This window comes from Marmota marmota, unplaced genomic scaffold (genome assembly GCF_001458135.2).
Source record: "Marmota marmota marmota unplaced genomic scaffold, marMar, whole genome shotgun sequence".
Taxonomy (NCBI): domain Eukaryota; kingdom Metazoa; phylum Chordata; class Mammalia; order Rodentia; family Sciuridae; genus Marmota; species Marmota marmota.
The window spans coordinates 1,602,248-1,624,976 of NW_026000221.1; the positions used below are offsets into that span (position 1 = coordinate 1,602,248).

Below are 22,729 nucleotides of genomic sequence, written 5' to 3' on the forward strand. Positions count from 1 at the left end.
GATTACATGCCCACTGTCTCTGGGCCTAAGCCCATCTTTTCACACTCTGGTGCTGGAAGATCTGGAACTCGGAGAACTACATTTCTCAGGCTCTTTAGACAGCTGCTTCCTCCTGGGTTCTCCCAATGGGAAGTGCTAGATGGAGATAGGGAGGACCTTACTTCCTTTTTACTCAAGAAGCAGGGGCAGCCAGATACCTACAGTACCTCCAGGTTCTGCACTCGCAGCAGCAGGAACCCCTGACAGCTGAAGCACCAGCTGAACCAGCTCCCTCCTGACAGGCCAAGCCCCTGAGCCACCTGGGCACTGGGCCTCCTTTGGAAGTCCAAGTCCCTGCCAGGTAAACCTACCTACCTGAAAATATACATCAGAAATATACCCATGGGGCACACTCCAGGTTCTAGTCTACCCTTGCTTGCTCCCCTCTGGAACGTACCTGCTTCCTATGTTGCGTTTCTGTGCTATTTCAGTGGCCCTTTTTCCTTCCTACACCTCTTCAACCAATTTTCTAATGTGGTGCTGGGCTTGAACCCAGGCTTTTAGACATGGCAGGCAGGCACTCTACGACAATGTCTTACATTCAAACCCCTGTGTTTGGACTTAAGAGTGGTATGCTTTTTTCCAGACTGGGTCCTGCTACTGAGTTGGTAGTACTTGTTACCACATTCCCAAGACACAAATACAAGCATTCTCTAATATACTCTATATTTTGCTTATACCACCTGATTTTCCCAGTAGACTATAAGCTCCATGGGGGAAAAATTGTCTGTCCCTTTTGTTCTCTGTAGTATTCCCAGTGCCTAAAACAGTGAGTGGCACAGAACAGGCATGTGTATTATCAGCCACAGTCCAGAGCAAACCCATGTGTCAGAAAAACAACATATGCACAGGGAGACAGAAACAGGGCTGTTTTTAGCCACAAATAACAGAAAACATAACTCACAGTAGTTTGAACAAATAGGAATTTATTTTTTAAAAAATTTTTCACATAAAAACCCAGCAGTTGGCAGTCTAGGGCTGGGGCAGCATCTCAACCAAATCAAGAACCCACTGTCTACCAGCTCCACGTGCTTTACCTCTGCCCTCATGGTTATAGGCACCCTCAGGGGTCTCCTCCGCATTCCAGGCAAGACGATAAGTGGGACAAATGGCCACACCATCTGCTTTTTTTTTTTTTTTTGTACCAGGGATTGAACTCAGGGGCACTTGGCTACTGAGCCACTTCCCCAGCCCTTTTTTGTATTTGATTTAGAGACAAGGTCTCATTGAGTTGCTTAGCACCTCACCATTGCTGAGGCTGGCTTTGAACTCTTGATCCTCCTGTCTCAGCCTCCCAAGCTGCTGGGATTATGGCACAGACCACCATACCCAGCCACACCAGTTTCTTCTTTTCTCTCTCTTTTTTTTTTTTAAACAAAAGCAATCTCAGACTCTCCTCAGGAGACTTCCACCAGCTTGTCATTAGCCACAGCATTCACATGGCCACCATAGCTGGAAGTCAGCTGAATACTTAGCCTTCCAGCCACCAAACAAGAGGAGAGTGAGGGATGGTGTTAGAAGTGGGTGCTCTGGGAGCCAGCTGAGTGTCTGCCATAGGTGTTAGGGAAGGATTAGTGAATCAATAAATGCTGGGACAAGTGGCTGAAGACAGTGGGGAAAATGGAATCCCTGCCTCACACCATACACAAAAATGAATTCCAAGTAAACTGTTAAGTTTGAAAAGCAAAATTTAACTTTTGGGAAAAACAGTTTTGGGAGAAAGATTAGGAATCCTAGATAATCAAAAGCAGACTATACATCAAATGACATCATTAGAAAAGCAAAAGCCAAGCATACCAGAAATGTATTTCTGCAAAGCCTATTACCAGAGAGAGGATCATAACCAGAGAATTCCTATGTATCAAAGGGGGTCAAAAAGAAAAAAGGTGTCAAAATTAAAGCACCACACAGAGGAAATACACATGACCAAAAAGCCTCCACAAGACTGCCAAAAACTGAAAACTGACATCAAAAGCTAAGAGGTCAGCAGAGAGCATCTCAGCTGTCACCCATCTCAGCAGGAAGAGAAAGGACACAACCCATTTTGGAGAGCAATGTGGCCTGTCTAGTTAAACTGAAAATGTACAGGAACTACAACTACCAATTCTTGTACACTTATGGAGGAGGAAACATTCAAGAACATTTGAAGCAACATTGTGTTTAAAAGCAAAAACCTGGAAACCACTTATGTTTATTGATTGCAGAAGGGAGAAACTGGATCCATCCATACCACATAGGACAGTGATGCAGCTGAATTTTGAGCTATGTGTGATCCAAAAGTTCACCAGCACCACTGAGTTTTAAAAGTTGAGGCATATATCCATTTGCCACTTAAAGAGTTTTTTAAAAATGCAAAACAATACAATGTATTTAAAGATACATTATCTTCATGGTAACATTTTTAGAAACATAGTAGCAATCAGTTCCGGGAGGAGGAAACAAAGAGGGGTCCAAGTGTGCTGGCCCTCTATTCTCATGTTGTACAGCAAATACATCGATGTTTACCTTGTGTATAATGAAATAATTTGATTTTTTAAAGCACACGGCATCACACTACTCTGTGTGAAAATGCAGATGTGAGAACACCTGTCAAACTTTCTAAGAACAAACTTTAGATATGAATTTTGCAACAATTAACTTCACAGATACAAACAAAGCTATGCTCCAGTGGAAAAGTGTGCCCACCCAGCAGACCAGCACTACTTTCATATCTGCTCTCAAATCACCAAACACCTGCTGGTGGCTGAGACTAGACACTCTAGAACCACCCAAATGCGTTTTTAACCTTGTCTCTGTCTCACTCCACGACTTTCTGAGCCAGAACCGGAGAATGAGCCAGGCTCCAGGTGGCTCTAAAAGCCGAGTACCATATAGTAACAATTTGCCTAAAATTTCAGGAATAGCAGAACCAAAAATTTAAAGTCAAGCACAGTGAGGATGGTGCTAATGATGTAGTTGTAGCAGCTAGGAAGTTCCAGACCTCAGGTCTATATCATGGACATGTCCACCCGGATGCATCAGAGTGGACACACCCCCTGCCTGATCTGATGCATTTCCAGTGTCCACATAGTGTCATGGAGTGAAATGATTAATAGACATCACCCACTTAGAAGAATGATATCTAGTAAGCACTCAATGTTTGCTACTTTTTCAAGTAAAGAAACTTGTTTGGAGAAAAGTGCTCAATAAAATATTTTAATACAGGGGATCATGACTACTATTCTTAATTAAGGCTTTGTGATGAGGCTCCTAAACCTGTGAAGGAAACGAAGTGGAATCTCCCAGTCACTGTGAGCCATTTCTGAACACCTACCCTGTGGAAATAGGAGTTTACCACTTAGGAAATGGCAAGGACATGGCTCTAGTTAATTCTCTGCTCTGGAGAATGGGTTCATTGGCTTCTTTACTATCTGTATTTTTTGCAATAAGAACCTACTTGACAATGTTAACTACGAAAAGCCAGACTGTGACGGGAAGACAGGGTTTTTGTTTTGTGAGATTGAAGACCCAAATGTTACAGAACTGTGTGGGAAGAGAGAGAACTGGCAAGGTCTCTCTGGGGTCAGATTTGGACTGGGCAGGGACGCACTGCAGCAGGCCGTGACCTGGGTGGTGGTGACCTGAAAGCTGACACATGGTGATGCTCTCCCTTCAGCAGTTGGCTTCCTTCCACTGTTATCATCTTTGTTCCCTTAAGGAAACCAAAGGAATATGACTGCTGTCCCAGACCTGTCCTCCTGACCCTCCAGGTCAACCCAAAACCCCTAGATTGTCACTGTACCCTCCTACCACTGTCTTGGCCTGGCCTTGAGCCTGGACTGAGGTCACACCCTCTGCATAGGACCCCAAGTCTTCCCTAACCCATTCTTTCATGGGGGCCCTGGAGCACAGGGAGATGGCAAAGGCTGAAAGCTGCAATGCAGTGGCCAGTTGGAAGTTATCGGAAGAAAAAGAAAAGCAAGCCCCTGAGGGCGTCACACGGCTGAGGTTGGCTATTCCACTTTATTTAGCAAATAGTCACACTCTGGGCCCCACCGAGCAGCTCCTCCAGCATCCCCTGAGTCTGCCTTGAGAAGCGCAGGGAACAGGAAGGCTCATGTTCCCCACCTGGGCCTTGTCTGCCACCACACACAACACACACCTTAGGACAACACCACTGCTCTGGGTCCTCAGGAGCCACCCCAATGTGGTCTGGGGGGCCCTCCAGTGTTCAACGGCCTCCTGTAGGGCCTCAGCTCCGCCCCAGGTACAGAAGCCCCTACTCCTGAGATGCCACGCCAGGGCAAGAGGCTCGTCTCCAGCTGTGGAGTTGCTACACCCCAATCCTGGGCCTGCCACCTGTCCCTGCTGGGCAAGAAGCAAAATGTACGAAAATACTTTTAATCATTTCTTTGAAACAGTTAAGAAATAAGGTCGTCTTATTTTCTTTTACAATCCGAGTAAAAAAAACAGTTCACATTAGCGCCGGGGCCAACATCAGCTTCTTCCCGCCACGCCAGGCGCTCAGTAGAAACGCTTGTTCCGCTCCTGGCGCTTCTGGAACACCACAGCACCCACCACAGCACAGACGATGATGCCCAGGAGCGCGCACAGCAGCAGCAGGAACACCCTCCACCCTGTCAGGGGCCCGCTGCGGAAGTTCCCCGTGGGGTCGTCCACGTTATCTAAGGAAGAAGAGAGGGGGGTGAAAAGGCAAAGGGGCAGGGCTGCTGGCTGGGCTCCAGGAAAGAGACCACATAGCAGGCCCAGCACAGGGCCACCACACCCACCCTACCCGGGACCTCAGTGAAAACCAGAGACTCCTGGGCTCCTTCTGAAAAGGAGGTACGAGGAGAGGCCCAGGAATCTATGTGACAAGCCCCAACTCCCCCAAGTCGCAGTGTGAGAATCCCCCTCCTCACCAGGAGAAACGGCTCTGACCAAAGGCTGACCCTACCTGCAGCTCTCAGCGACCTCCCCGGCTGGCTCACAGGTCCTGAGCCACCACCCACACGCTGCAACCCTCTCTAGCCACACCACTCTTCTGCCTGCCAACTGTCAATGGACCCTACTGGGTGCCACACCCTGTCACACGTGGGATCTCAGATTCTGACCACCCTGGAAGGTGGTACCTTTTCAAAACTGAGAGAAGATGAGGACTTGGCTGTGACTACAGGCCATGAGTGGAGGGACTGGGATGAGGACGAGCCTTATGTCTGCCGTTTGGCCTCCACACTGTGGCCCTCCACTTGACATTGGGGTCTGCACAGGCCTTTCCCAACCAGGCCCGGGCTCAAGTCGGGCCTTTCTGCTATGCTGTGTTTATGCTGCTCATTTGACAGAATGCCAGCTGCGAGTCAACCGACAGCCTCCTTCCTGCACAGCCTCAACCCAGGCTGGCCTGCTGACCCCAGCCTCTTTGTCCCTGCACAGTGACAACAATGAACTGAACCAGGGGAGCCTGAGAGATGTTGCTGTCCTGCCAAGCTCCTCAACCCCGGGGCTCCCAGTCCTCCCTGGTGCCTTCTCTGCCTCAGGTGCTAACTGAGCCCCAGGGTCAGGGCCTGCTTAATACAGCTGGGCAAAGAAGGAAGCTTTGAAACAGCTGCCAAAGGAACAAGTGCATCAACTTCTGAAAACAAGTTAATCCTTGCTTTGCTGGTCACTTGGGGAGGAAAGTACTCAGTAGCCAGTATGGATTTTCCTCTAACCAGATGATGGTCCACAGCTGGATTTGTTCCATCTCCAAAATATTTAAAACTATGTGAATCTTTGAAAAATGAGATGTTGGTGCGGTGTAGTGGTAGACACCTATAATCCCAATGACTAGGGAGGCTGAGGCAGGAAGATACAAGTTTGAGGCCAGCCTAGGCAACTCAGTGAGATCCTCTTCCAAAAAATATACCTTATTCCTCCAACCATGACATTCACTCTATGAAGCAGAATTCGTGCCATGAGAAGAACCCAGGGTTTGGAGTTTTGCAAAAAACCAAGTTCAAATCTTGCCTTACCTCTTTCTGGCTGAGGAAACATGAGGGTTTCAGCCCCTTCAGCCAGCCACAGACTCAATCTCCAAAGTGCTCACAGACTAACAGGCATGCCAAGAGTGCTGACACACTTCCTTCAGGCAACAAATTGCCGCTTGACCTTTTTTTTTTTTTTTTTTTTTTGGGGGGGGTGGGTGACTGGGGATTGAACTCAGGGGCTCTCGAACACTGAGCCACATCCTCAGTTCCATTTTGTATTTTATTTAGAGACAGGGTCTCACTGAGTTGCTTAGTGCCTCACTGTTGCTAAGGCTGGCTCTGAACTCGAAATCTTCCTGCCTCAGCCTCCAAAGCCACTGGGATTACAGATGTGTGCCACTGCTCCCAGCACACCCCCTTGACTGAATGACCATTGTCCCTAGCCCCCAACACAGAAGGGAGCAGATACAGTGCTCTGGGTGTCCTGATTGGCTGCTGCTGCCTCAATAGAAACCACATGGCGTAGAGGATATCCTCACAGATGGACTGGCTTTCCTGCCTCAATCATTTCCTTAAAGACTCACCAGAGCTGACTGGACCCAAGCTTCTGGCCTCTTAGGAACTCCAGGCAGGACCAGGAGCACAACTCATCAGGGACAGGGCTGATACAAGAGCCCAGAACACAGCCAGAACTGGACCAGGAAGGGCTGAGAGCTCCAAATTCACCTGAGGCCTAGCAGGGACAGTCTGGGTGCACATACCTTTAGGTGACTTGAGGAAGTTGACACCAGGCTCTATCTTGGTCCAGTCGATGTTTTCCTCATCAGGTGTGTGCTCTACCATTAGCTGGAACAGCTTGATAGAGATGATGTCATGATTGTCTGCAGGATCAAAAATGAGCCTGTGATGGCATGGAGCCAGCCTCAAGGCCATGGCCCACGGACCCCTCAAAGAGAAGCTGATGTTCCTGATATGGAGAGTGCTGCTGCTGCCCATGGCTGGGCCTGTTTTCTTCCTAGCTACCTTCAATCCTCGAGGCAGGCAGTATTCCAGGGGCTGGGTGTGTTCAGCAAGTACAAGGCCCTCGTTTCAATCCCCAGCACCAAAAAAATGAAGAGAAACCAAGGAAAAAGGAGGGATGGAGAGAAAAGAGCATGGGCTTTATATTCAAAATCACATGGGTCTAAACTGCAGGCCTGAGGCCCTCTCTGAGGCTCAGTTTCCTCTTCTGTAAAACAGGAATGATAATCTCCATCATGGGTGTGCACCATGGCAAGTAAATGAGCACACATAGATCACACGGAAGACAATGTGAGGTAGAGGGTGTATATTTAAAACAGGGACCAGATCAGGGCTGGCCGAGAAGCCTGATCCTCCCAAGGGCAGGCAGCCAATAGATGCTCCTATCAGAGATCTGTGAAGGATGCAAATGAGAAAGTCAGCATCCAGCTAGGGGCCCAAGCCCAACACACAGTTAGCAACTGCACCTGAGGAAACTCAGGAAAGACATGGTCCAACCAGCATGGGCAGGAAAGGACCACCACTCGACACTAACAGCTCTCCCATTTTCGGGGGGTGGGGGCTTGAGTCTCAGAGCCACAATATGACATCCAGCCTGCCTAACTAATTGTAAGCTCAACAGGCTACAATCTGAGGAAAGGCCTTTTATTTAGGGGGGTGGGTACAGTACTGGGTATTGAGTCCAGGGGCTCTCTACCACTGAATAACATCCCAACACACACACATACACCCTCCCCCCCTTTTTTTTTTCTTGAGACAAGGTCATGCTAAGTTGCTGTGACTGACCTTGAACTTGTGATCCTCCGGCCTCAGCCTCCCAACTTGATGAGATTCCTGGTATATACCACTGCACCCAGCTAAAAAAGGCCTTTTTTAGAGGGAGAATCTCTGGAGCCATGAGAAGGGAGAACCTATATAGAGCAAGGCCCTGGCAGACAGGTCAGGCAGGGCTGAGTGACATCTGATAGTCAAGCATACACGGTCCCTGGAGGCAGCAAGTGGCCAAGGAAAGAGTCATACTCTAGTTCCCACCTGAGCTCTGCCCCTTCCCATTTCCAATTTTTGGGAAATCCCTCAACTCTGAAATTCCCAGGGTGTTGATTGTATAAAAAGTGAAAAGACGATTTCCTACTAAAGACTGTATCCCAGGATTGTCCACAGGATGCCAAATATCAACAACCCTCCAACTAATGGCCAGACACTACCACTTTTGGGGCCATCTCCACCACTCTTTACTGAGCTCCTCCAAACAGCCCTGGAGAGCATCCATCTGCCACAGATCTGGTTCTGTTCTCATCAAGAACCACCTGCAAAGTGATCGCAGACCTACAATTCCAGCTACTTGGGAGGCTGAGGCAGGAAAATCACAAGTTCAAGGTCAGCCCAGGCAACTTAGTGAATCCTATTTCAAATAAATGGATGGGGATGTAGTTTAGTGGCCGAGCACTTGTCTAGCATGTGCAAGACCCTGGGTTTGATCCCCAGATCCACAAAAAAAAAAAAAAAAAAAAAACCAAAACCTCTGCAGACCCATGCAGAAACACTATAAGACAAAATTTCAGGTAACCCAGGGGAGAAGATGGGGTAATGGTTATGGTGGAGTCATCAATAAAACAAGACTGGTCCTAAGTTAGTAATTACCAAAGATGGAAGACAGGAACAGGGTGCTTATTAGATCAATCTCTCATCTTGGGGGTCTATACTGACACTGCCCTATTATTGAAGTCTAAAGCAGCAGGCACGGTGGTACAAGACTATAATCCCAGCCAACTGGGAGGCTGAGGCAAGAGGACTGCAAATTTGAGGCCAGCAAAAAGGCAACTTAGCAAGACCAAGGGCTTGGTGTGTAGTTTAGTGGTAGAGAGCTTGCCTAGCATACACAAGGCCCTGGGTCTGATCTCCAGTACCAGAAAAAAAAAAACAAAAAAAAAAACATAACTTTAAAACAAAACAAAGGACATATTGGAATTAAGTGGACCCATGTAGTTCTCTGGGGTGGGGATGGGGGGTCTCCGGCCAGTGAACAGGTTACAGCCCTGAAAATGTTTATCCTGAAGATAAATAAACTCTTTGTCAGGTCATCCATATCACATCCCAGTTCTGGTCAGCAGGAGTTAGCCCTGGGTTTTATGCCTTCTGAGCACTCTCAGGAGAAGACTGAGAGTCACAGCCAAGGGCCACCACTAAGTATTACCAGGACCTGGTGACCTGGCAAAGTCCATACAGGCCAGAGGAGTCCCTGTGCTTACTGAGTACCCAATGCAGGCCAAACAAGACATATCCCTGACTTCATGGGGAGGTGGGGTGTGTGTCTGGGGTGGGGAGCACAATAAAGTAGATGATATGGCTGACTCAAAGATAGTAAATGCTAGGAAAAAAGGTTAGCTAGGAGTGTTGGGCACTGGAGGAGCAGGTGCAAATTCTAGTAAGGGAATTGGGGAAGGCCCCACCAAGTAGGTGACATTAAAGCTAGACTCTAAGAAGATGAAGGTCAGACAGCAAGTCAAAAGGCCAGAAGCAGGATGACACTGGTGTTTCCAAGGAACACCTTAAGCTGAGTAAGAAGCAAGCCCTGAATCAGACGTTGCAGGGGTGGGGAGGGGTAGGTAGACTATGTTGGGATGGTGCCTTGCTGTGAATTCACCAGTGCACTGGAGATGGCATGGAGAGGAAAAAGAAAAGTACAGGATGACATCAGGGTTTTTCAGCCTGAGCAACTAAAAAGTCAGAGGAGCCATTTACATCTTGCTGGGCAAAGTATGGTCTTGAGTAGTGGGCATATTAGGGCTCAGATGGGCAGCTGAGTGGACACTGGCTACTGCTTATGTAGTAGTATCTGCAAGTATACAGCGTCTAGATTCAAAGTCAATCTCCTAAAGATAAAGGAAGACTGCTAATGGATTGCTCAAAGACTAAGTCATGGGCACACCAGCATTTATAGACAATGGGAAGAGAAGGAAGATGGTGAGTGTGGAAATCAAAAGAAGGTGATCAACTATGTGAAAAGGTTCCAACAGACCAGGGAAGGCTCGGGCTAAGAATGGTGGACTTCTCACTCAAACCACTCACCAGACAGGTCTCCAGTGCCAGCCGAGGCTCCAAAATAGTAGCCGGTGGGTAAGCGTACTCCCGTGATATCAATGCAATTTTTCCACTCATTCTTGTCCTCCAAGTCAGTCATCACCTGTGGCCAGCCAACATGTCAAATACACCTGCAGGCCCAAGCTTGCCATTTCCCCAGCCTCTAGAGAACCAGCAAAGGCCCAGCCAGCCTCCTCCCTCACACCTGCTCACCGTCAGACGGCCCCGGGAATAGCGCACAGCCAGGAAGGTATCATGGTCCCGGTTGCGAAAATCGGCCGTGCAACCTGCCAGCTCAGTCCAGCGTCCATCTTTGCTATGGTCATAGGAGAGGGAGCCATTGTTCACCATCACTGAGATGTACGGGAACACACGCTGGAACCAAGACACCAGTTAGTTCACTACTATCCCTTCTTCAGGAGGAAGCAGGCACACCCACCATCCCAACCCCTGGAGGCTGCTTTTGTGCCAGGACCAGGGAGAAATCCCAGACCCCACCCTCTAGCCAGCTGTCTAGTCCTTGCTTTCCTGCTCCACAGGAGAGAACAGGGCCCTACCTCAGTGGTCTCATCATTGGGGTATGTGTCCAGAAAGATGGCTAAGCCGTGAAAGTTGTCTTTGCTTCCAAACACAGGTCCTGGAATCATAAGGAGATACTCACACAATGGGAAAAACTGGAGATGTCCCCATGGGTAGCTCAAAGGCAATATGTGTAAGGGGCGGGACAGCCCAACTCTGGTCATTCATGCAGGAGACAAGGGAATTCCTAAGGATGAAGCTGAGATAGGGGGCAAGGAGGGACTCAAGTGTAACAGAGAAGACTCAAGTTTAGAGCCTGAACTATAAGGGGACAGCCACCTCGCCATGTGCTGTGAGGTGTCAAGGGGTTACCCAGTCTAGGAAAGATGGGAGAAGCCACAAAGGACCCTCTCAAACCAGGGTAGCACATTTTCTATAAAGGGTCACACAGGAAACCTTTACAGCCTTGAGGTCTATATACAGTCTCTGCTGAATGGCCTTCATATTCTAGCACTTAAAAAAAAAATAATAATAATCCTTTAAAATGGGAGAATGGTTAAAACAGGTTACAAGGGGTATAACACTAAGCTACAGGACTAGCTGTTCCTCCTCTTCCCTAAAGGGCCCTCCTTCCAGGAGAGTAGGGCTTTATCTTCAAGTGGGAGCAGACTCCTATCAGGGCAGTGCAGGGTAGAAGATCCTTGGCCCCAGAAACCCAGGCAACTTCCTGCCTTGCCCACCCTGACCTCCCTAGTGGGCCAGCAGCCATGGGGCACCCACCCTCCAGGACCCAGTGGGGCCACCTGAGCAAGCACTGCCCTACCTGGTACAAGGCGGTCCCGGGTGTACCACAAGGCGATGCCATCTCCATGGAGATTCTTCTTCCCTGTGCCATGGACTTTGAAGTGGACGTGCATCTCCCAGTCTTTGAGGAAGCAAGGCTGGATGGGGGGTAGGAGACAGACAGCACTGCTCAAGAGATTCCCAGGATGTTTGAACAAGTTAGAGGCAACCCTGGCACAAACACTGCCCCACAGAACTATCTTCTTGCCTCTACCAAGACTTGGTACTTACTGATAAGCACAGAGCTAGGTGGCAGGATTACAAGTGTCACTGACCCTGGACTCCCAAGCATTTTCAGCAGGAAGGGAAGGGATTGCTGGGCCCCTACATGAGAAGAGGTAGGCCATGCAGTGTCCCAAGGCTGCCAGAGGCCCTCCTCTGCCTTGCCAGGCCTGTTCTCATCCTGGCCTCAACACCAGCCAAATCCCCTAGAGTCTGTTCTACCTCCATTCCCACTGTTCCTGCCCTGGGATCTTGAAAAATTACCCCTATCTGAGGTATGTATTTTACATAAACAAAAACGTGTTTTGGGGCAAAACAACTCATACTCAACAGATGTGAGGACAGTCTTGATACATACCCAGCTCTATTTGACCCCAAAACTTCTGCTGTCTTCTATACTTCCTACAGCCTTCAGGCCTTTAACATAAATGACACCAGCTACTTTCTGCCAACCCCTCACCCCCACCTGACTCTTCTGTTCTAACCAACCTTCCAAAGTGAAGAAAATCAGGCTCAGTGAGTGCCCAAAGGACTCGAACCTATGTCTGACTGACTACAAAGCCCAACTCCTGGCCAGGATACCTGCCAACCAGGCCCAGCTTAAATGAGGTACCAGTATCAGTGCTGAAGCCTGATTAGGGAGGTGCTCTGGGTCCTTTTAGCCACCATATGAGAAGCAAATGCTCTCTGACAGTCATGGACATCAAGAACAGAGCTGAGCACTGCCTACAGCCAGGGGAACAGCTTGCCAAGAAGCTGCTCATGAAAACTAAGGTGTCAACAACTACTATGAGAAGGAAAAACTTTGCAGAAGTCAGAGATGTGTATATAAGCACATGATTTAAAAAACAAACAAACAAACAAACAAACAAACAAAACAGTCAGAAAGGCAAACCCAAAAAAAGATATGGTTAACCTATCAGATCGGCAGCTATTAAAAACATTATTATATAATGCAGATGAGGATGCAGAGAAACACACACTCTCAAGCAACAGGTGTGACTGTAAATGTAAATGGTCCTGTCTTCTTAGCGGCAATTTGGCTACAGATTTTTAACAGAACAAGGGAGACCCCAGTAGTACTTATTACCTAATGATATCAATGATACTAAAAAAGAGGCTGGGAATGTAGCTCAGTGGTAGAGTGCCTGCCAAGCATGCATGAGGCCCAAAGTTCCTGCAAACAATATCAATGATCTGCTCCCATTTGGGGGTGGGGAGTTAAGAAAAAATGTAAAGCATTAACTGATATTAATGACAGGTAATTCTGAGAACTGTGGGGAATGTTTACTTTCTTTTTATTTATTTATATATATATATATTTTTTTTTTTTTTAGGTATAGATGGACACAACACAATGCCTTTATTTTTATATGGTGCTGAGGATTGAACCCAGGTCCCACCAGTGCTAAGCAAGCGCTCTAGATAGATAACAGGGCTGGGTTTGTAGCTCAGTGGTAGAGTGCTTGCCTAGCATGGGTGAGGCACTGGGTTCAATTCTCAGCACTGCGTATAAATAAATAAATGTCCATCAACAACTAAGAATAAATAAAATAAAGTAAAAAAGTTTGTCTCAGTGTAGGCAATCTAGTTTGTGCATTCTTCAATTTGCCAGATTCAACGTTCTATCTTGGGTTACCAGGAACCCAAATGATAAGATCCAGTCTGGTCTCTGAAAGCATGAAACTAATCAGGACCCACATGGCAACTCACAATGAGTTTAAAACTTCAGATCCTCTCTTGTTTGGGACAGTTCACTAGTTTGGAAACATTAGCAGAATGTGAAGGGGATACTGAGAGGTGATGAGAACTAGCTCTCAAGGATAGGGGACAAGGAATCTGAGTCCACCGCTTGCTGAAGACTATGGAGGCCTTGCTTTGAGTTGGGTTCGCACAAAGACTGAAACCCAAAAGTAAGAGTACAATAGAAAGGCCCTTGGGGATTCAGCTCAGCTTTGAATCCTCTCCATTCCAAAAATTAGACTAAGGTGACTCTGGCCTCAAATTTTTCAACAATTGCACAAGTGCAATATCTGTTATAGGATCATAAGTAACTGGTATACAAAGAGATGAGATCAAATAAAAACCAGATAGAGAATGAAAAAGAAAATAAGCCAATAAGAAGTCCAGATATGGGACTGGGTTGTGGCTCAGTGGTGGAGCGCTTGCCTAGCATGTGAGGCACTGGGTTTCATTCCCAGCACCACATAAAAATAAATAAATAAATAAAGGTATTGTGTTCATCTACAACTAAAAGAATGAAAGGAAAATTAAGACATTTTCAGACAAAACAAAAACAAATTAAAAGAATTCATTATTAGTGGACACAATTACCACCTTTCATTCTTTGTGAAGATGGAAAATGATCACAATATAAGAGTTCAGGAATGAAGAACAACAAAGAAAAAATATGAAGGTAAAAAAATCTACATAAATATTTGAGTAAAACAATTTAAAACAGAAAGCATTAAAATAAATGACAGCAATAGGGTAAAGAGAGTTTAAAGTATCTTAAGAACCTTGCATTATTCAAGAAGGTGGTTAAAGTATACATTATCCTTAAGTCTTTGGTAAACATGGACACATATTTTAAACTCTATAATAACCACTATAAAATTGCAAAAAGAACATACAACTTTCAAGCTAACAAAAAAAAAAAATAGAACAGAACAATAAAAATTAATCCCAAGGAAATCAAGACCAGGGAGAATAATGAACAGTGTTCAAGTAAAACAAATAGAAGGTAAACTGTAACAGCCAAATTATATTGTTATTTTGTGTGCATGAATAAATATGTAACAAAAAATCCCATCATTATGTATAACTACAGTTTAAAAAAAATGGGGAGGGGCTGGGTTTGTGGCTCAGACTCAAGAATTAGAGTGTGAGGCACTGGGTTGGATTCTCAGCACCACATAAAAATAAACAAACAAAATAAAGGTATTATGTCCACCTATGACTAAATATATATATATATATTTAAAATGGGGTAAAAAAGAAAGGTAAATAGACAGGAGATCAAACTCAAGTGTGCAGGTAATTATATGTAAATGAACTAAATGTTAGATTAAAAAACAAAACATAAGGGCCCCTAGGACCTTTCTATACTATTTCTTACAATGGTGCATGAATCTACAACTAATTCAAAATTAAAGGTTAAACTTAAAAATTAAATAAAGGTATTGTGTCATCTAAAACTAAAAATAAAAAAAATTTAAAGTAACTAAATGATCAAATATGATCAAATATCTAAATTTAAGAGTTAGCCAGATATAGTAGTGCATGCCTGTAATCCCAACAACTTGGGTAAGGTGAGGCAGGAGGACCACAGACAAGTTTGAGATCATCCTGAGCAATTCATCAAGACCCTCAGCAACTCAGTGAGACCCTGTTTCAAAATTTAAAAATTTTAAACAGGGCTGGGGATGTAGCTTAGTGGTAAATTATCCCCAGGTTCAATACCCAGGATTTTTTAAAAAGATAAAAACAGAATAACCATACAACCTGCTATTTCTACTTCTTCTTCTTCTTCTTTTTTTTTTTTTTTGGTGGTGCTGGGGATTGAACCCAGGGCATTATGCATGTGAGGCAAGCACTCTACCAACTGAGCTATATACCTAGCTCCTAATTCTATTTCTTTTTTTTTTTTTTTTTAATTTTAATATTTATTTTTTAGTTTTTGGTGGACACAACATCTTTGTTTGTATGTGGTGCTGAGGATCGAACCCGGGCCGCACGCATGCCAGGTGAGCGCGCTACCGCTTGAGCCACATCCCCAGCCCCTAATTCTATTTCTTATGTTTATACCCAAAAGAACCCAGAAGAGGGACTCAGATGTCAGTTCATCAATATTCACAGCAGTATTCACAAGAGTCAAAAAGAGGGAACAATCCAGTGTCCATCAACAGATGAATGGATTAACAAAATGTGGTTCACATACATAGAAATATTACTCAGCCACAAGTAAAAATGCATACTAAAATACAAAGGAAACTTGAAAAAATTATGGTAAGTTAAATAAACCAGATATAGAAGGATTAAAAACTGGACAACAAACTTTAAAAGGAGACACCCCCCCCTATATATATATCTGTGTATTAGTCACAGTTGGACAAAATACTTTTTTTCACTTATTTTTATGTGGTGCTGAGGATCGAACCCAGTGCCTTGCACATGCTAGGTGAGAGTGCTCTACCACTGAGCCACAACCCTAGAAGGGGACTCTTTTTTTTTTTTTTTTAAATTTGTTATTTTTAGTTGTAGATGGACACAATACCTTTGGTTTTATTTATTTATTTATTTATTTTATGTGGTGCTGAATTTTGAACCCAGTGCCTCAAGCATGAGAGGCAAGCACTCTACCACTGAGCCACAACCCCAGCCCTAAAAGGGGACTCTTAATGATAAAGATATTATTTAATCAAAGATAGAAAAAATTTGTTTCTATATATGCCTAATTTGGTTTCAAAATATATACAACAGAAACTGACAGAATCCTTGCTAATAGAATATTAATACGGGGAATTTATATTTTCATGTCATTCCCTACACAGAATTTTAATATAATATATTCATTGCTTGAAAATCTCTTATTTGTTAATCTATCACAGTACTCCGCAACTTTTTTAAAACCTCCCTTAGTAACTGGTAAAAATGAACTGATAAAATGTCAAGAAGGATATAAAAGATTTGAACTCAATCAGCAAATGTGATTTACAGGACCTAAACCACATGCTACATTCTGTAAGTAGAGAATCCACACTCTTTGCAAGCATGCACAAAACATTTCCCAAAACTCTTGAGGGACCATGCCCAAGTCTTAACAGACTTTCAAGGGACTGAAATTCTTGACTGTAATGCAATTACACTAGATATCAATAATTTAAAAATTTTAAAAATTACCAAAATAACCCTCATTTATTTGGAAAAAAATTAAACCATATCACACATATACAAAAGTCAATCTAGATACCACATTTCAATGATCTGGGCCTAGCACTAAAGAAAGAGCCCAGCTTGGTGTGAGGTGTGCACTGGAATAAAAGAGCAAACTGAGAAAGGGAAGAGGGAAAGGAAAATCTATATTCCTGTTCCAGGTATGCTGGTAAGAAGGTCAGCTTCAGGTAAACTCACATATGGAAGCGGAGAACCTGGAAACTGATTCTGACAAGACTATGCAAGCCTTAGAAAGTCTCCATAAACCCCAGATTAAAAACTACAGGGGCTGGGGTTGTAGCTCAGTGGTAGAGTGCTTGCCTCGCATGCGTGGGGCACTGAGTTCGATCCTCAGCACCACATAAAGCAAAATAGACATGTGTCTACCTATAACTAAAAAATAAATATTTGAAAAAAGACTACAGAGAAGGAGGAAAATTTATATATATATGATATACATATAGATGTATAAGAAGTTCAACATATGAAAAATATATATTATATATATAATATATGAATGTGATATAAACAACATAAGCCTCTGAAGAATTTGAAGGAGGTAAGGTACAGATTTAGAAGCTGCTTTGGGGGCATAGTTCTCAACCATGACTACAGAGCAGCCACCTGAAGAGATCAGAATTTTTTTTGGGGGGGGGGGGGTACCAGGAATTGAACCCAAGGGTACTTAACCACTTGAGCCACACCCCCAGCCTTTTCATTTTTTATTTAGAGGCAGGGTCTCACTAAGTTGCTGAGGCAGGCTTTGATTTTGCAATTCTCCTGCCCTAGCCTTTCAAGTTTCTAGGATTGTAGGCATGTGCCACAATGTAGCCCATTTCTTTCACCCAGCTGAAAGCTCAGAAATTTTAATGAAAATATTTCAACATAAGACAAATTTTTAATAACAAATTTTAATGAAACCAGAATCACCTGGCAGGAACAGATCATTTTACAGTCAGGCAGTTTCCTCATCTTTGCTTGGAACAAGGTGAAAGGCAGATATAATCTAATAGTCAGATGATACATCATTAATAATTCTGATAGAAGATCACTCACAACATGATTTGGGGTTTAAAAACTAAAGGAAGTTCAAAATATTGAGTGGTCCTGCTATACCAATACTCCAACTCCATCTACAATTTAAGTGAACAATTTCTCAGAATTCACATTAAAAAATAAAAAGCAGATGTGACACTGAAGCCCATATCATTTTGCCTCTAGTATCTTGTCCATATGGTGAGGCTAGGGAGACAACATCTCATTGACATGCATTTCAATAAATTACCACTTTTGTATAATAGATATTCAAAATTTGTGTAATGTATGCAGGCATGGTGGTGCACACTTGCAGGCCCAGATACTCTGGAGGCTAGGCCAGTAGAATCCTTCAGCCCAGGAATTTGAGGTCAGCCTGGGCAACACAGTGAGACTCCATAATAAAATAAAAATTAAAAATTCTGTACTGCACTATTTTGATCAATTATGAACCAATAATCCCAAAGAGAATATTAAAACCTAAATATTAAATCCTGACAAAGTTAAAAAGTTTAAATCACAACACTTATTATGAAGCTGCAAAGAACTATGATAGGTTAAGGATAAGGGATTTTCAAGTAGTAAATATACTGTATGAAGATAAAGTCCTGTGTGGGGAATGACATGAAAATACAAGTTCAATTTAAACAGACTGAAGTGCAATATAAGAAGCAATATTTAGATACCATTAAATATTTAAGAGTACTGAATAGTTTTACTGGAAACTACATCCTTTGCTTTTGGGGGGAAGAGTGGGCGGTGGTGGGTTCCAAATCCAGGGCTTCTAGGCAAGCACTGAGCGACACCACTGCAGCTACACTGAAAATATTTCAACATAAGACAATTTTTTAATAACAAATTTTAAAGGGGACGTATAATTTCAGATGGGGATGTCAGAGGGGAAAAATAAAAGTTTAAAGGCCACTGCTGTAGCCTCCACACAAGAATTCCTCAGGATGGCGCCTGGGCAACCTCTTTAGCTTCCCCATATCCTGTGTTCCAGATAACAGGTACTTGGAGTTCTAGTCATCTCTGAGCCACACCATAGTTCAGAAGGCAGCTCAGGGAGTGTATGCTAATTTAGTACCTTTCCCAGATGGAGTGTGAAGGTGACAAAGACAAAATACTGAACACAAAATTCTAAGCAATTTCTTTCAGGAAATTTGGGAATCATCCCAAACATTCATGGAATATCAGAAGGGCCCAACAGGAAATTTCCCTGGACCTGAACAGGAAAGTGAGGGAAGAAAGGCAAGGTAATATTTAGACTGAAAATTTAATTAAAGTGCAGGGCTGGGGTTGTAGCTCAGTGGTACAGCACCTGCCTAGCACATGTGAGGCACTGGGTTCGATCCTCAGCACCACATAATTAATTAATTAATTAATAGAAATGTGTCCATCTACAACTGGGAAAAAAAAAGAGGTAAGTGCAGAATGCTCAGTCCTGTAATATCTCCAATCCACTGATAATGCCAACCATCTGCTACCTACACATGTAATTTAAGCCACTATTTTGGATGTGGCTAAACCTAATTTCTATTAGTTCTAGTGCTATTTGTACCTCACTTAGAAAAAAAACAAAAAAACTTAATGCTATGTAGAATTCATTTCTATAAAAAATATAAGGCTACATTATCATTTTTAAATATTAACCAGGCTAGAGGTGTAACAGTGGCAGAGTGCTTGTCTGGCATGAGTAAGACCCTGGGTCTGATCCTCAGCATCATTTAAAAAAAAAAAAAAAAATCTGAAAATCTGCAAGCCCTAAGACAGAATAATAAGACAAAATGTTATTTGGGGGGAGATAAGGTGGTTAATGAAGTATTCTGAGTGGGTGGCACTTGAACTGAGACTTAACAGATGAAAAGAAATCAAGCAGGCACGAAGAACCAGGAGGCAGTGTCCCACACAGGGGGAACAATAAGTGCAAAGGTCCTGAGGCATGAAGGCAGCCAGAGGCTGGAACAAAATCAATAGAGAATGACTGGAGATGCCAGGCACCAGGAGCCAGACTGTACAGACATAATGCACAGTTATCCTTCAAAGGAGACTCCAGGCTCTGAGGATCAGAGCAAAAAACTGAAGAAAGTAACCCCAGATGCCTCCAATAGCAATTTAGTGGCATGGAACAGGAAGAGAGGAGGCAATGAGAGGACAGGCAGATGAAGCAACACAAGGACAGTGTGGGCTCCCAGAACGCAATGAGAAAGTCAATCAGGACAAAAGAGCAGGGTGACAAAGAAAATTAGGACTCTGGCCAACAGTGTGGGTTGTAGGAAGGGTTGGATCAGGCAGGCTAAGGCAGGAGCAGGTTGCTTCCCAAGCTGATACCCAGCTCAAAATTACTCCCTTTTCCCCAACTTAAACTTACTCAATGTAGAGTCTATGATGATCTTAGCCACTGCTCATATATGACATGCCAGTGACACCTCAGCCTCCCTGACCTCCAGGATAAAGATCACAGAAATTAAAACTGCCCACAAATCCAGATCCTCCCTCCTCCTCAACAAGTGGCTTGAACGGTATGTCTCGCCTCTTCAGAACCACTCACCTGGTGGTTCCAAATAGAGCCCTTTAATGATAACAAGATCCTTAGCCAAGTACTGAGGAAGGGGTCTAGGCCTTTAAGAATGTCAGAGAGATTCACCCACTGTCCAGAAGAAAGGGGGTCATGTGTACGAAGTGTACTCCTGGGTTCAGAGAACAAACATATCAATTTAAATGCGGTTTCTGCCATTTATTGGCTGCATTATCTATGCATAAAGACATGCAAACCATCTATTTCAAACAGTCTGCTTGAGAATTAAATGCAATCAGGTATGACAAGGTCAGTGCCTAAAACACAGCTAAATACCCAATAATGATCCAGTTTGTTTCATTCTTCCCACGATAGAAGGGGATAAATTCAGACAATCTGACAGTTCCACCATTTTCTGACTACGAGCACTTTCAACTCTAAGACTTATTTTTTTAGTCAGTAAAATGGAGATTACATCTCTTACTGTGCATGGCTTTTGAAGAAATTAAATAAGAAAAGTGTGAAGTGTCAAGCACAGCTCCTGACACATAATACTCAATATCCATTATTTATTATTAGTGAGTGTAACCAAGATGGAGAAGGAATGAGCGAGGGAGGAGCAGGGCACGCCTATAAACGAAGCTCAGGTCTTGGCTTCTTGGAGAGGCAAGGAGCAGTGGCTTGAACGGTATGTCTCGCCTCTTGGGAACCACTCACCTGATGGTTCCAAATAGAGCCCTCTTTGCTGCGCTCATCGGGGGTCAGACGCACGTACTGGCTCGTAAGCATTGTGCTGCCTTGGAAGTCCCAGAGAGGCATGGAGCTGGAACCAACCCCTGTAGGCAGAGAGACGGACATAAACAGGTGCGTGAGAGGCCATGCCAGGACTGGTATTGAGAAGGGCAGGAAACCCACAGAGCAGCTCTCCTCGAGAGAAAGGGCACGCCCTCCCCCAACCCAGCTCAGCCTTGCCCTCATCCTTCACTCAATTCCTTCCCGGGCCTCACCTTGGTAGGGCTTGATAAGCGAATGCTCCCGCTTGAGGTGTTCACTGTTGCCGTCAGTTATATCCGCAGCCACTGACGCCAGCAACAGAAGAAGATGTAGAAGGGTAACGGGGCCAGGGCCGGGGCCAGGAAGCCCAGGTCTCCCTGGGCACCGCCGGCCCCAGCCCCAGCGCCAAAACCAGCCTTCCTCCGCCATTCTCCTTTCCTCTTGGCCACTTCCGCCCTAGGACTTCCGCCTTCCGGATGTCCTATCTAATGGCCTCCGGCCGGAAACCCTCCAACTCTAGTGTCACCGGGGAGTTAAAAAACAAAGCCTCTCAGCCGAGGGGGTGGCAGCTTTACTAGATGGGCAGCCCCCTGTCCTGGTTGAGGGTCGTTCCATCACCTTGTAGGTTCCAGGCACCTGCCAGCCGGGCTCAGCAATGGATTCTTAGGCGCCACAGAGTTTCAGCCAATCACAGAGCAGCACGTTAGGTTTGTAAGCCAATGAGCAGAGCAATGGTTTGAGCCGCGGGGAATGCGAGCGCTGTCCTCCGAGCAGAGCACCACGGAGCTTGTAGTTTTTATCGGCTGCTTGCGCAGACTGGATGCGCAGGACTACAACGCCCTTCTCCTCTGGCCTCTGGTCTGGTCTCTAAAAAGATCTTTACCAATTTGAGGTGGGGGCGGTGAGCTCTAAATTGAAGTAGCAGGCTTGATGACTTTGACTCACTGAGTAGCCTCCGCCCCAGCTAGTTCCAGGCGTTGGGGGACGTAAAATTCCCCGCTATTTGAGGGCCTCCACTGCCCCCAACTCCGCAGGTCCAGTCGGGTTGAAGCAGGAGGAGCAGACCCAGGTCTTGGCCTGGGACCCTAGTGATGGTCGGAACCTGTCTGAATCCAAACCATGACGGTGCCCTGTCTTGGAAGAAGCATCCATGAAAAGTTTGGCAAAGATGGCTGTGGATAAGAGATTGAAACTAGTTCAATAAATGATTTGATTACCAATACTTTTAAGTCAGAGTACTTAAATTCACATCGGAAATCCCGATTGCCACTTTTTCAAGAAGAATTGGAAAATCTAGACCCACATTCCTGCAAGAGGACTGTAAACTGGGGCTGATGGGGACTGCCTCTCTACAAAGGCAGCCCTCTTCCAACCTAGCCTCCCGTTGGCCACTGATGTACATCAATTGTCTCATTAATGATTCCTGTTATAGAAACAGGATGAGATGTTTGTGTTGGTCGCTCCTTTATTTTAAGAACCTGTCCTCTTAAATGAATGAACGTTATTCAGCATTTAGTACTGAGACCTCTTTTCTAGGTCATTTGTTTTATTTTTCTGGTAATGGGAATTAGACCAAGGAGCACTCTACCACTGAGCTACATCCTATTCCTTAAAAAAAAAAAAAAAAAAAAAAAAATTAAGGCTAACTTTGAACTTTCAATTCTGCTTCAACTCCCAAGTAGCTGGGATTATAGTCATGCACCCCATGCCCAGCTCTGAGTCATATATTTTAAATTACTATTTTGTATTAAAGCAATACATTATTATGGTGTGCTTGATATACACCACAGGGTATCCT

General features: G+C 44.7%; 1 protein-coding gene across 1 annotated transcript; it reads right to left on the reverse strand.

Annotated features, from left to right (window-relative positions):
• Positions 1–4,022: 4,022 nt before the first annotated feature.
• Lman2 (lectin, mannose binding 2) lies at positions 4,023–21,564 on the reverse strand. Its single transcript, XM_015488532.2, has 8 exons — positions 21,165–21,564; positions 20,875–20,993; positions 11,428–11,545; positions 10,643–10,722; positions 10,299–10,460; positions 10,074–10,188; positions 6,746–6,865; positions 4,023–4,703 (listed from the first exon to the last, which is right to left on the reverse strand). Exons 1-8 carry the CDS (start codon positions 21,358–21,360, stop codon positions 4,543–4,545), a joined length of 1,071 nt encoding a protein of 356 aa, XP_015344018.1. The 5' UTR covers positions 21,361–21,564; the 3' UTR covers positions 4,023–4,542.
• Positions 21,565–22,729: the final 1,165 nt, after the last annotated feature.